The sequence below is a fragment of the Diabrotica virgifera genome, chromosome 10 (genome assembly GCF_917563875.1).
Source record: "Diabrotica virgifera virgifera chromosome 10, PGI_DIABVI_V3a".
In the NCBI taxonomy this organism is placed as follows: Eukaryota; Metazoa; Arthropoda; class Insecta; order Coleoptera; family Chrysomelidae; genus Diabrotica; species Diabrotica virgifera.
This window is the reverse complement of record NC_065452.1, coordinates 139,597,293-139,613,605: the sequence shown is the minus strand read 5'-3', so window position 1 is coordinate 139,613,605 and position 16,313 is coordinate 139,597,293. Positions and strand designations below refer to the sequence as shown.

General features: G+C 32.2%; 1 protein-coding gene across 3 annotated transcripts in view; it reads right to left on the bottom strand.

Annotated features, from left to right (window-relative positions):
- Window positions 1–16,313, bottom strand: part of LOC126878466 (uncharacterized) — a 54,346-nt gene that overhangs the window by 11,678 nt on the left and 26,355 nt on the right. For 2 of the 3 annotated variants that reach the window (XM_050641207.1, XM_050641206.1), the window contains one exon: window positions 6,706–7,423. In XM_050641207.1, coding sequence (XP_050497164.1) covers window positions 6,706–7,409 — 704 coding nt within the window. In that variant the 5' untranslated portion in view covers window positions 7,410–7,423. Of the gene's footprint in view, window positions 1–6,705; window positions 7,424–7,492; window positions 7,655–16,313 lie in introns of those variants that run through there. The other variant, XM_050641208.1, reaches the window with a different exon arrangement.

Here is a 16,313-nt window from a genome sequence, read left to right as displayed (position 1 = left end):
ATTAAAGTGCACTTTAACTTTTTGTATGATCATTAATGATACTATGATTAAAAAAATAGATTTTTGTAAAAAATATTTTTTCAAGTACAGTAAAACCTCGATATAATGGACTAATTGGGGGGACAGGATGTCCGTTAAAGCCGAAAGTCCGTTGTATAAAAATAGGTTTAAAATCGATCAAAAATTTTTTTTTAAATATGTAGGTACTGTATTTAGATACAGTGTACAAATCTGTAAGTTAAAGAAGGAATACAGTTTTTTTCTCTACTTTTTTACTTTTCTACTTCACCTAAAAACTTTCTGCAACTAGTTGACAAAATTATTCACTGATTCATGGTTTGAATAAGCGATGTATTTTTTGGCAAAACATACAATTAAAGTTACCATCTTGTGAATTTAGAATACTTTCAGGCGGATCAGCAGGAGCTTTTTCGAAAATCAATAAACATTTCACATCTTTAGGCGGTATTACCAGTTTCTTCTCTTGAAATTTTCTCACTGAAGGTACAAATCCTTAAAAAACCAATTTTTGAAAATATCTTTGGTGAACCATGCCCTATTAGAGATATAATATGAAACGAGCAGATGATGCCTTTTGATGATTATATCTTTGACAACACTAGATTTACGAGATTTACCAACAATTACAGTAATCAATCCATGCGATCCATCGGCGTTAGCACAAAGCAGTGCCGAGATCCTATTCTTGTTGTTTTTCCTTCTAGAATTCGATTTTTCATATTTTTTTGCATTAAAATTTTTTTACATATGATTTGATTTTTTGTCCGTTATATCCGAAGTCCGTTAAATAGAGGTCCGTTCTATCGAGGTTTTACTGTATTGTTGAAACAAATTAGACTGATTATTAATTAATAAATTTATAAAAAAAATTGTATATTTGTAATGTACGTAGAAATTACATACAAATTAAAAAAAGAAATATGAAAATCCATTGAGTTGATCCGGAGATACAGAAAATTGTATTAGTTTGAAATTGCTTTTTCGGTATTTTAACTCGGTGGATTCGTAGGTTCCCCCTAGTAACTGTTTTTATTATTGCAAAATAGACGTCTCTGGGATAAACAAATAGAATAACTCTAAAACTAATTAATGGATCGGTCTCAAATTTTGAGGGTTTGTTAAGTACCCCAATACACAACTTTGTGTGAAACAGTAAAGTTCTAAGATAGTTTTAATAAAAGTTATTAACAAATAACGATTTTCACTTATTTTGCAGTTTGCGTAGCAACAAATTAACTTTTTAATTTTCAAAAATCGGAATTTTAAAGGTTTTTCAATGTTCTAAAAAATTTAATTTTGTAATTTTATGTCAACTATTTAGTTTTTAAATGGGATGCAAAAAATCGAAAAAATCGCGATTTTTGCACTAAATTGTTAATAATTAAAAAACGGACGCGAACTCTAGGCAGGAAACAGGTAGGTTTTCTTCCTATAGGTCTACCATAACTAAAAAAGTAGTCAGCTACCTGGATCTTTGAGTGTCCCGAGAAAATCCTTATTACCCTGGACTATTACTGTTTTCGTTATTTACGTTTCCCTATCAAAATTTTCGATTAGACATATTTGTTTATGTTTTCCTATATTTTTATATATTATCAGATGACCTTAACTACTTACAACTTAGGTCAGTTTTATTTGTGTTATTATTTGTTGACTTATTTATGCAAATATATATATACTCACAGACAAAAATATTGCATAATTTTATTTTCAATCAATATTTGTTGTGTATTTTTTATCGTTGAATTGTTTTTTATTTCTGAATGTGTTAGGCTGAAAATATTTACGTATATTATAATTTATTAGAGATAAAAGAATGTTTGGACATTGGCCTTACAGCTGAAGAGGCAATAATGTCACACACTGACAAACATTGCAGAGTATGCAAAGTGTGCTTTGGCGACTTACAATGAATCTTTTTCTTACTAAAGAAGTAAAAATCTTCCTTTGTAGATGGTATATACTTTATTTAAAATTTTCTAAAATAGATCAAAGTTGGACTTAGTGGGTACATCACTAGTACAATACAAACAAACGTTTTCGGACTAATTAGTCCATCATCAGGTTAAAGACTAAAATAAGTAAACCACTGTACAAAAATGACAAAGCTAAATTTTGACTGTTAAAAAGTTAGGAAAAATTAAAACATGTGGTTACTTACTCCAGATCCAAAGTAATGTGGTAGGTCGAATGACCTTACCAGTATAAAAAATTAGCCATTTCGGCTACATCGAGAGTGACAATAAGTCGATGTTACAAGAATAAAGTGTAATTAAACCATAATGGAGTCTTCCTCTTGGCTTCAAACTACATGGTTATGTTGAAGACAGTAGGAAACGGACTGATGAAATTTGACATTGAAAGACTATTGACAAGACCTTCTAGGTAGGGAATTTTATGTACTTTATGTAATTTTATGTATTTTATGTAACTTTACATAAATAAAATTCCCTACCTAGAAGGTCTTGTCAATAGTCTTTCAATGTCAAATTTCAATCAGTCCGTTTCCTACTGTCTTCAACATAACCATGTAGTTTGAAGCCCAGATGAAGACTCCATTATGGTTTAATTACACTTTTTTATACAATTTTTTATACTGGTAAGGTCATTCGACTTACCACAGTAGCTAGTTTCAACAACTAATTTGTATCTGGAGTAAGTAACCACATGTTTTAATTTTTCCTAACTTTTTAACAGTCAAAATTTAACTTTGTCATTTTTATACAGTGGTTTACTTATTTTAGGCTTTAACCTGATGATGGGCTGATTAGTCCGAAAACGTTTGTTTGTATTGTACTAGTGATATACCCAATTTAAGTCCAACTTGGATCTATTTTAGAAAATTTTAAATAAATTATATACCAGCTACAAAGGAAGATTTTTACTTCTTTAGTAATTTTTATTATGGTATACAGCCAATGAGAGTGATTCTTTCCTTTTTATATTTTTATATTTAGATTCTTTTTCTGTTTCATGGTATTGAAATGTCAGTTGGAGACTTTCATTTTTGATTCTGCAGTTTTCTTGTTGATATGTCACATTTGAGTGAGTTAGTGTGTGTTAAAATTGTTACTTAGCTAATAAGGGTTACAGACAAGAAGATATTGCGAGGAGACTGCGGATCCATCAAACGACTATTTAGTAAAGCGATACAATGATAGTTGAGAATATAAACGACGCCGACGACTTGGTCAAGAGCGAAAAAGATGTACAACGCCAAGAGATGACCAATATTTGACACGTCAATTTTTGGTTACAATGTTTTGACACGTCAATTTTTTTAATTGCGAAGAATAGAAAAATTACCATTCATTTTAATTTTTTTTAGAATCAGCTGAAAGTGTTGGAAGGAAACTAGCCTTGTGGCTATGAAAGGCAAAAGAAAGAGATATGTAAAAAGTGTATTGGCTAGTTGGAAGAAACTCCACATTGTCGATGCATAATAAGTTATTACTTTATAAACAAATATTAAGACCTGTATGGACTTATGGATGCCCACTATGAGGGTGTACTTACTAGACCAAGTAATATAAAAATTATACAAAGATTCCAAAACAAAATACTGAGAAATATTGTAGATGCTCCTTGGTATGTGACAAACAGTGATCTCCATAAGGACCTAGGAATGGAACCTGGATGTAATCATCAAGAAGATATATTGAGGAAATCCAGCTCCTCGATACTACTGGGCAAACTAGAAGATTAAAGAGGACAAAGCCTTTTGAACTAGTTTGAGTGATAGATGATCGTGAAAATCATGCTTGTGTGTCTGTGTAGACGAAAACAATTATTTCTGAGAACTTTTTAGTAATTATAATTTTCGTGGACCCACAAACAGAAATGATGTTTTTTGTTGATACTCCCCAAAAAATAAATTTTTTCGTTAACACTTTATTAGGGATTATAATTTACACAATCATATAATCGAAAATAATATTTTTCGCGGCGTTCATTGAAAGTTCTATTCTTAACGGCATTTTTCGGAGTTATACTTTTCGTAGGCGGCGGCGATATACTTCTGGTATATCGTCGGTGATGTGACAATACCTCCTATCTGCTTTTTCATGAATTTTGTAGGAGACGAAAAAACATTTTTCGGGTCATCTCCTGTTTTCACATGTAAATTTTGACATGTTTTGTAGTAAATAGATACTTGAATTTACTACAAACCATGTCAAAAAATATATGAAAACAGGAGGTGACTCTAAAAAAAGTTTTTAGTCTCTCTTACAAAACTCATGAAAAAACAAATCGGAGGTATTATGTCACATCAGCGACTATATCCAGGGAATGTCTAAAAAATATACTGTGAATGTCCAAAGAACATTCGTAGACATTCATGGAATGTTCCAACAAGACATTCAAGGAATGTTTAAAATGCTGACACAGGACTTTCCTGAGACACTTAGGGGACGTTCTTGTGCTTTTGAGGACATTCCAGGAATGTTTTCAATGTCCTGTGTGTACATTCTAGGAACATACATGGAATGTTTGGTGTTATTAGGGAATGAGTCCTAATGCAAATCCTATAGAATATGTTATGGGACAGCCCAAAATGACGTACAAGATCAAGAAATCCAGCACCAAACTTAATTGTAGATTTAATAATTGCTGCACAGGAGGAATGGAATCGACTTCCGCAAAAAAAAACATCATGCATGATGCTTAGAAGGATGCAGGCTATCACTAGAGCTAGAGTAGGAAATACTAAGTACTAAATTGATACAATGTTACCCTAAAAAGTGTTCTATTATCGTTATTGTTTTATCTTTCTAATTAAATGTTACCAGCAAAATCAGACTATTTCATTAATTTCTGTACACATTTGTTGTAGCTCTTAGTTACTTGATAATGAATATATTATATACTGTTGTGATGACTGCAGCAACTGAACTGAACCCATTTGCCAAACTACACTTATTGTTGATTTTACTATGTACATATACCTATCTGTGACGCTAATGCGGTGTCATATTACATTGTTAATTTCAATACTAAATATGTTATTATAATATATTTTTTATATATTTGTATATTAATATAATTATTAATTATACTTTACAATGAATATACTTAGAATAGTCCAGAATAACTTATTCAGTAATAAAAAGTACAAAACTTTTAAAAAGAAAAGAAATACACTTCAAAAACAGCCTCAAATTAAAATATTGGGCGGTAAATAGCAATATTTTTGTCTGCGAGTGTATATATCAATAACCTAATCACAACTTTAATTGTAACTGTATACATGTAATATTTTCTTTAAAACCAATCACATATTAAGATATCTTAATACCGGTTGTCCACTTATATTTTCCCCCATTTTAACTGCCTAACTTCTCAACGACTTAAGATAGAAATATGCGGTTTTCGCTGAAATGTTTTATTTTAATAAAAGTTTTGTTTGAATGGATTGAATTTTTTATATCGCTTTTAAATAAAAAATAGCGGATTAAAAAAAAACGTTGTTGACTTTTATTATTGAAACACTCAGATATTTTTTTTGTAAATTGAAAGAACGGTCATTTACCTATCCAGCGATACAAAGTTTTTTAAAATCGGTTGTCAAATGACTAAGTAATTAATTTTTAAAATGAGAGATGCACTGTGGAAATCACATAACATAATATTAATTTGCTTAGTAGTTATGTTATTTAGTTATGTGATATCCACGTTGCACCTTTCATTTTAAAAATTAATTACTTAGTCATTTGACCACCGATTTTAAAAACTTTTATATCGCTGGATAGGTGAATGACCGTTCTTTCAATTTACAAAAAAACATACTGGGTGTTCCATTAAAAAAAGTTAACAAAGTTTTTTCAAAAATCTGTCATTTTTTTTCGTAATTGAAAGCGATAAAAAAAACTCAATCCATTCAGACAAAACTTTTACTAAAATAAAACATTTTAGACAAGACCGCATATTTCTATCTTGAGCCGTTTAGAAGTTATAGGAAGTTAAAATGGGGGAAAATGTAAGTGGACACCCGGTATTTGATGTGATCTCCAAAATACAAAATGTTATACATTTAATTATTTATAATCCATGTCTGATTTTACATGTTTCATTAACAAAAATATAACAATTTTATAGTAGTAAAAGCATTATAATATAATAGTCACATGTTGCAAAAATAATTATCTCCCTCAAATCTTGAAACTTGTGTAGTAGTGATATTGTATGACTATATCACTATCACTTATTTTTGTTTTATTTTAATATGTATTTAACATTTTGATGATTGTTGATATGTATTGATATGATTGATATGTATTTAACATTTTGATGATCTTAACGACTAGCAGCTCTTTTAACCCAATTACTTGCAGAATGCTTCTTAGGAAACTGTGTGGTTTAACTTAAAAAACCTTCATGATTTTTCGCAGAATTTGTAATGGACAAAGTACAAACTACAAATCCGCTGATCGGTTACCGTAAATGGATTTCAATTATATTTATTTTTGAAATTGGTAATATTATCATAGAATATGCCACCGCACTTTCTGGAGAATCGATAAAATAAAGACAAATAAAAATTAATATTTAACAAAACTGGTGCTAACGTAGCGAAACTATAAATTTAAGGCTGTACACGTCTTCTAAATTAAAAAAAACTTATGCTACAATGTAATAGTTTGACAGAATAAATGCATAAACATTATATCTATTAAAAATACTCACCATTTAAGTTCGGCAGCAGCCATCATAAGACCTTCATCTTTTAATGTAGCAACAGTAATTTTTACTCTGTCCTTGTATTCTGGGGTCTTAAAGTGATATTCAGCTATTCTAAGAGCCCACAAAGCTAATCCTCCAGTACCAACAATAAGGATTCTTACGATATGATCAGCGGCCCTATCTTTTAATAAGTCAGTGACATGCTGATGGGCTGTGACGACTGCGTTTTTAGCCAAAAGAGCACCTGTGGGCAACATTGCAGCAACACTCATTGGCAAGGAATCTGGCACTTTTACTAGATATTCCAGATCAGGGACAACAATGTACTCTGCATATCCATGTGGAATTCCTTCATACGGATATAGTATCACACGCGTTCCCACTTTGAAGTCATTTGAAGAGACGGCAGAATCCAACTCATCGATAACTCCAGCTACTTCATATCCAGGAAATAAGGCGCCATCTCTTACACCATGATGTGCTGGACCATAACCTGTATCTTCTGTAGATTGTACACTGCTAATAGAAGATACGCTGGATGTAGATGAAGATCTGTTTCTCATTCTGTAGCACGCACCAGCGCATACTACACGAATCCTAGCTCCATTTGGAGGAACATTGGGAACCGGAATTTCAAAATTGAAGACACAATCTTTGATTACTGGCCCGGGTGACTCGATAGAAACTTGGCGGCAAAGTTTGTTCATGTTGTTTCTCTCCTCTATAACAATAAAATATAATATAAAAAGTTTAGGGATTTAAAAATACATAGATATATACATGCGCTTACAGTATGTTTAAGATTATGCCCAAATTGATAGATATAGGTACACAAACATAAATCGCTAAGAACACACTGATTTAAAAACCAAAACAATGTACTTCAAATGTTTGTAAACTGATATATCTTTATCAGCTGTTATTTTAAGTAGAAAAATGTTATCGAGTCCTTGATTTTAAAAACATATCAATCACATAAAGCATTTATTGGACACTGTACGTCATGTGAACACTTGTATATTCTCATTTCTAGATCTATTTATTTTTCATAGTATGTATCTAAAATTCCTAGTGTAAACAATTTGATCGCGGATTAGATTAATATATAAGTCCGTGTAACGTAACCGCAAACGAGAAAAATCTTTCGAGGACTGAAAAATGTTGAATGGCCAGGCATTCATCAGTAGTTGTTCCGAGTTAACATTTCAAAAAGATATAAGTAGGATATAACTTTATGAAACAATTTACTAGGCACAAAGTTATAATAGAAAAGATAACAAGGCCGTGAGACAGGGCCGTAACTACGATGTTAGGGGCCCCGGGGCAAAGGTGATCTGGGGGAGCCCCTGCCAGGGGGTCTGGGGGTTTACCCCCCAGCGCAGCGGAAGGCGGGGTCCGGAAAAATGTTCAATATTTAACCCCTTGAAAACGCATTTTAATGCATTCTATGACTGAATATTATTTCTTGTACCTACGATCTTCTTCTTCTTTTAGCCCATTTCTATCCAACTTTGGACATAGGCCTTCCCCAAATCTTTCCATTTCTTTGGCTGCGTTTTTCCAGTTAGTTCCTGCAGCTTTTACAATATCGTCCTTCCATCGCATCTGAGGTCTTCCTCTCCCTCTTCTTCCTACCTACGATCTACATATTGCTATTTTAGTCAGGGCCGCCGCTACCATGTGTGCAAAGTGTGCATCGCACACGGGCGGCCGATTATAGGGGCGGCCAAAAGCAGGCAACTAATGATAATACTTTTTTAAAACGAAAATAAATTCAAAAAATTAAATAGTAATAATTCAGATATTTTTATAAACTCTAATATTCTAAACAATCTAAACAAAAATGCCAGAAAATGTTATTTATTATATGAACTGCCCTTTTGCAGCTGTAGCCATAAAATAGTTCCGGAAATGCTTTTTAGTTCAAAGTGGCTGGCGGATTTCGGATTTTAAGATAATTTTATCTATGTGGCCCATATGCGATTTTTTCAAATTCTGAACATGTATGATTTGTTAAGAGAGTACGATACGACAATAGGATACTTTCCGAGAATTTAGATAAGTGTTTGTTAAGTTGCTCTCATTGAGTAATAAAAAAGTCTTTTTTATTACCAGATGGTTTAAAAAAATCTTTTTTATTACTCGACGGTTGCTGTTATGTTATTGTTCCTTTATGCTTACGTATTGTTATGGATAGGGTTATAGTTCAGTCTAAGTTGAGAATTTGATGATTTTAGACACGCTTTTCTTTTGCACACTACTGTATTTCAAATAGGCCTGGGTCCCGCGTACCAAAAAAAAGTTGATTAATAGCAAGCTGAAAACTGGTTAATAGCTTAACGGTGTCTAGTCGGGCAAACTTTGATGTACCAGAACACTACAACAGGGGAAGTTTTAATTGTGGAACAGTTTAAAAATTTGGAACGTCAGATTACGAAAACGTCCCATGTATTTTGTCGAACAGAGCATCCAATTGATTTTTCCAACATGATTCCTTGTCATTTGACATGTTCTTCGTGTTACACTCATTAAAATGCCCAGTTGGTGATAAACACCAGTCTGATTTCTGCATGAGAGTTTAATGAAATGGTAACAAATCAATTGGAAGTTATGTCCGACAAAATACATGGAACGTTTTCGTAATCTGACGTTCCAAATTTTTACCCTGTTCCACAATTAAAACTTCCCCTGTTCCAGTGTTCCCATACATCAAAGTTTGTCCGAATAGACACCGTAAGCTATTAACAATTTTTCAGCTTGCTATTAATCAATTTTTTTTGGTACGCGGGATCCAGGCCTATATATTTAAATATAGTAACGTCGAGATCAGAGCAATTATTATTCATATACGCGTTATGGTATCCTGCATATTTCTTTAAATGCTAGTACCTACGTTGAAACGACTAAAGTGTTGGAAGGGGGCGGCAAATATTAAGTTGCACACGGGCGTCCAACACTTTAGCGGCGGCCCTGATTTTAGTTGACCAACACAAAATAATTTTGAAATCACCTTATTTTTTATTCGCTTTAAAAAATTTAAAAGAAAAACAACAAAATAAACAGATAGTAAAACAAAATGAGATAATAATATAATGAATCAATAAAAAGAAAATTTCTTGAAACTTCAAAACCGAATAGAAAAATATGAAGATATGAAGGTTTATTTAGAGAAAATGCAGGAAGACGTAAACCAGTTTGCTGAGGAGATACAGAAAATTGAATAGGTGAAAGAAAAATTCAAGAATGCGGTAAAATTCGATATGGAAAAAGTGGAAGAAAAATTGAAAGAAATAGGAAGATGTCAAAAAGGAGGAGACCGTCGGGAAGTAATTATATACAGCTCTAATGAGATCTGAATCCTATTTGACGAGGATATTAGAAAACGATATCCGGTACCTTCAGCAGTGACACTCTCGAAGGCGAGTACCGTCACTGCTGTTAGATTTATTATGCTGTAGTACTGGTGGGGCTGATTCCAATGTGCTCATTCCGTCTTACCCTTACCTTTCTTTTCAATATGTGGTACCATGTGGTTCCGTTCACGTACCAAGATGTGGTCTGGGGTAAATTGGTTAAGACAAAGTAGCTGGGACCGGCGCGCGGCCCGTATTTCGGTTACATTTTAGCTTTTATTTCGCCAAAATAACTAATTTCCTCAGTAAATATCAATTTATATCTTTACGATAGGTTTCGGGGGCCCCAACTTAGCTCGAGCCCCTCTTCCAATGGCATTTTAGGTTTTTTAATGTTGTTCTGAAGCTATTTCCTTGTGGCATTTTTATAAGTAAGTATTTTCTATGGGAAATAAGCCACAATTTTACTAAAAAATGAATTTATTAACGTTTCGAAGCCCAAATCGGGTTTCGTTGTCAAAATACAAAATACTATTAAAATGTGTGAATGAATGTTAAAATGAATTATTAAACAAAAATGTTGTTGCTAAGTAAAAAAATTCTTCTAATAATTTATTTAATCTGACTCATTTATATTGGCAATTCAGACGTATATTATACATTTTAAAGTAGAAGACTTTAAAATGATACCGCCAATATTTATGAGTTGCGTTCCTGGGACGACTTTACTAAAAGATAGTTCATTCGAGTACATGAAATCCATCCCAACTCAAGAATATCCGTCGCAAAAAAATCATAGCATGTGATCTGTCTTTAAAAAGACAACCAAATGCAACGATGACAGTAAAATTCTCGCGTTAGAGATTCCATAGTAAATCACGAGGGAAAACCAGGAAAAAAAATAACGAAACCCGATTTGGGCTTCGAAACGTTAATAAATTCATTTTTTAGTAAAATTGTGGCTTATTTCCCATAGAAAATACTTAATTAATAATACTTAATTTTAGGTTTTATTACGCCGAAATAACTAATTTTCTAAGTAATAATTAAAATTTTTATGTTAAGGTCTCGGGAGCCCCAGCTTAGTTCAGGCCTCAGGGGCCCCAGCTTAGTTCAGGCCTCAGGGGCCCCTTCTGAGGGTTCTGTTCCAATTGCATTTTAGTCGAAAATACCAATTTCCCCAGTGAAAAAATAAAACTTTATGTTGAGGTCTAGGGTACCACTGTAAGGTCTTTTTAAAATTGTGTCATTTGAAAATATTTTGTTGGGATCGGCTTTTAAAATACATATTTTTATTTTCCTCGTTAAAATCTATGCACGGTCAAAAAGGGGCACCTGCGGGGCTCCCCTTGGCCGGGGGCCCCGCTTGCCCCAATGGTAGTTACGGCCCTGGCCGTGAGAAACTAAAAAAAGGTCATTAAATGGTACATAATTAACTTTAAACAGATCGAAGGAGCTAGAATAAGCAAAAATCAATAAATACGTAATAATATGTATACATACTTATTTTTTACTAAACGAAACATTCTAACAAACACATTGGAATATTTCATTTATAAAATAAAAAGCGTTTAAAATGAGAATTGCAAAGTGAAATTGAATACACTTTCCATGTTGACAGAAAAATAAATATATTTTATAAAAAAAAATAAGCATAATAATTTCTGTGATTACTTGAGATGGCATAGGTATTCATAATTAAGTAAAATAGATCCAAAAGTTTAAATAACTTTAGATTACACTTATATTAATAATATTTCTTAATAAAGACACAAGAATATTGATATAAATTGCTAATGTACATGCAAGCCTAACATGATCATCATCATCATCATCATCATTATCAATGGCGTTACAACTCTTCGTGAGTCTTTTAGTCCAGGGCGCATCTGTTTTGAGATGGACGTTGAGAGGTGACTCAATTTTTTTTGCAGAAATTGCTTGAAAATAACTCAAATAATAATATTTGAGTTATCCTCCCACTCAAAATGGTCCGGAACATTGTTTAAATAATCAAAATGTCAAAATATGAAGGAAAAATTCGATTTTTTTATTGGTTTTTTGATTATAACTTTAAAACTATTCATTTCTAAGAAAAGTTGTACTGACATAAAAGTTGCGTAATTAAATTTCCTACAATATAGAATTGGTTATAAATTTAAAAAATAGTCACCCTTGTTGCAAAATAGCAATAATTGCAAAAAAACCATACAAAAACAAGTATTCGCATTTTACGTTTTTCAACAATTTATTGTTGGGCCAACACTTAGGACCTTCATATTTTACCCAGAAAAACTTTATGATATAGTAAAACAGCACTGTAAACTTCACTAAGATCGGTTTAATAGATTTTGCAATCCAGCTTTCGCAAAAAAAAATTCATTTCTTTAAAATGTTGCAGGACTGAAAATAAAGCATATAGCAAGTTGAATTTTTTTTTGCTTATAGAAGTGTACTATACCTTTCATTTACAATTTGCAAAATTAAAATCGATTAATTACCACGGCGTCAGGAAATTTTTTAAATAAACATTAATTTTTGGTGCTACGCGCAGGACAGCGGTGTTCGATTCACAGAAGTTGATTTCCACCAAAATTTCTTCCAATCTTTATCTAATATATTATTTTCTTACTCTATATTTTGTTGTATTTTAATATTTTAATTCCACAAAAATCAAACTAATTTTATTATTGTTTGTGAAATATTGTTTAAACAATTGCATATGTTTAAAAATAATAAACTTTTATTCTCTAAGTTAAAATATATGAACAAAGAAAGTTTTTGCTAAAAAAATTGTTATTTCAAAGGATAGACTCTGTGTTTTTATTTTGCAATAAACAAATTTATTTATATCGAAATGTAATAAAAATTAAAATGTATCAATCATTATCAAAGGTCATTGGAATGCCCAATCAGAGCAAACTATCCGCTGTCCTGCGCGTAGCACCAATAATTAATGTTTATTTAAAAAAATTTCTGACGCCGCACTGTGGTTCCAAATGCCGAAAACGTGGTCATGAACCTTTAAAAGCGTATATTCTTTATACACTTCGGAATTACTTTAGTTCTAAGTGGTTTTTATCATCGCTGATTACGAATCTGGCGTTATTTTTTCTGAAAAACAAAATGACGGATCCAACATGGTGGAACGAAATTGAAAATATCAATCAAAAAGAAAAATGTTTTGTCAAATTTGGAAGTTTAAGGTCGCTGATTACAAATCTAACATTACCTACTTTTTTTAAACAAAATGGCGGATTCAATACTGCCGAAAAATTTTTTTATTTTAAACGCATATTTGTTTAAAATTTTATATTATGAGGGACTTTTGAAACTGCTGATTACCAATACATTTTCTTTATGAAGTACAATATTCAGAACCTATTACTTATGTACAACCGCCCATACATACTCAACAATCGCCAGAATCATGTAATATGCGTCATTTCCCACTTTTGTGTTCAAACAACTGCCAGCAATGCATAGGCAGTTATAGGCAGCTAATACAAAGTGATTATGTATCATTTTGCTATATATTTTAAGATTAATAAACATAAGTCGCAGAATTATGCAAAAATTTTGATTATTTTAAGTATATTTTCACTATTTATGCATTAACAAGTTTAAGCCATTTATTGCTACTAAATCTTAAGTTAACTTACATCTTACATTACAACATACTTAAAAAAAGAAGAATATGCTTTACAGCGATAAAATTGATAAACTACAAAACGACTTAAGCGTTTTCAATATACGCGTTCTTGTTCACTTTCTCTGCCGGCCAAAATAACCCCGGACATGGCTCACTTGTTTCTGAGCTATGACTATGAACCAGAATACATCCAGTCTGATCCTTATACCTGCGTATTAGGACTCTACGATAGTACAAGAAAACAACTGTAAACATGAAAATCCCTAGATAGGGAATTTTTTTCGCCTCATGACCACGTTTTCAGCATTTGGAACCACTGTGCGCCGTGTTAGTTAATCGATTTTAATTTTGCAAATTGCAAATGAAAAGTACAGTACACTTCAATACGCAAAGATTTCAACTTGCTATCTGCTTTATTTTCAGTTCTGTAACATTTTGAAAAAATGAATATTTTTTGCGAAAGCTGGATTGCAAAATTTATTTTGCAAAATCTATTCAACCGATCTTAATAAAATTTACAGTATTGTTTTACTGTGTCATAAAGTTTTTCTGGGTGAAATTTGAAGCTCCTAAGTGTAGCATAAATGGTTGAAAAATGTAAAATGCGAATACTTGTTTTTGTATGGTTTTTTCGCAATTATTGCTATTTTGCAACAAGGGTGGACTATTTTTTAAATTTTTAACCAATTTTATATTGTAGGAAATTTAATTACGCAGCTTTTATGTCGGTACAACAACTTTTCTCGGAAATGAATACTTTTAAAGTTACAGTAGAGCGTCGATTATCCGAACGTCGATCAACCGAACGACCGGTTATCCGAACTCCCGACTCCCGCGCCCCACACTCGAGTACTGAGCAAGCGTTAGTAATTAACGCTTAAAATATCTTCAATTTTCTTCAATTGTGTATCCAAAAATATGTTGTTGCAAAGACTGCACTTTTTTGTTTAATTGCTATTTGTCATTATCAAGGTATAAACAAATAAACAGTTATATAAATATGGTTTTTATTCACTTGTGAATAAATATGTATGACAATTTCAATATAGTTCGATTATCCGAATAAATCGGTTTTCCGAACACCCATGTCCCCCAATTAGTTCGGATAATCGACGCTCTACTGTATAATCAAAAAACGAAGAAAAAAATCGAATTTTTCCTTCATTTTTTGACATTTTGATTATTTAAACAATGTTCCGGACCTTTTTGAAAGGGAGGATAACTCAAATATTATTATTTGAGCTATTTTCAAGCAATTTCTGCAAAAAAAATTTGAGTCACCTCTCAACGTCCAAATGTACTAATATTTTTACAGATGCGCCCTGGTCTATTTGCCGCGTTTACTATTGCTTTCCATGTTTGTCGGTCCTGTCACTATTTACCATTGTCTCACTCCCATTTTCTCCAGATCTTCTTTGACTGAATCTTTCTACCTTTTTCTCTGCCGTCCTACAGACCTTCTTCCATCTGGCCTTTCCCAGAACACATTGTGTACAAGGCGATTGTCGTTACTGCGTATCACATGCCCTTCCCATCTGAGTATGGAACTCGTCACTGTTTGACACATGAAAGTGCACTGAGGTCGTCGTAGCCGTTTAATCAGTCTAATATTTCTAACAGCATTATTTAAAATAGCTCCATCTTTTTTTCTATTTGTTCTAAAGTATTTATATTTGGTAGAATGGAACAAAACATGTTAAGCAAGCTACAGGTTGAATTTAGAAATATTAGTCTATGTATGAAATTTAATAAAAAAAATGTTTTATCCGGCAAGCAGATGGGTACAGATCGACCTATATTCGGATCTTAGACTATATGGCCTCTAACTCTGCCTGAGTTAAATATTTTCTTGTACTCATGTTAAAAATACTAACACAATCTTTATAAAATCAACAGAACTCCATATAAACACTTCTCTTTAATTGAAATGGAATGATGTTTAGCACATGCACGGTCAAACATAAACCAGGATTTGCCGAAAAACCGATATGGGCGATTCTCAAGCGAAATTTATAGAGGAATTCAAATATCCCGTTAAAATTGTCATCTATTGAATGGTTAACGAGTTATAAGACTTTAGATTTACGGCATGCTAGAGATGCCAACGACTAAATCCGTGTTTTACGCTTTTCATGTATGACATGCCAGGCGACCTGTGGGCAAAATTGTTAGTAAATTTTTACGAGTTGTAATGGTGTCATATATTACATGACAACGACCGCAAAGGGTTAAAGTATGACAAATTATTAGTTTCAAAATTTTATGTATTTAATATCTAAACGAAAATTTTACATACAGTCGGAAAAATGAAAGAATACCCATGAACGAACATATAAAACACGCTGTATTTTCCTGTCACCGTGTCACACAAAAAATGGCCAGCGCATGTAATAAATTATTGTTACATGTATTTGTTACATGTACTTGCACTGGATAATTTTCTTTGTGACACGGTGACAGGAAAATACAGCGTGTTTTATATGTTCGTTCCTGAGTATTCTTTCATTTTTCCGACTGTACATAATTTTAAAATTTCACCTTATTTATAACAGACCATACGCCCTACATAATACACTTTTTTAGATGAGGTTTTTTAACTGCTTCTA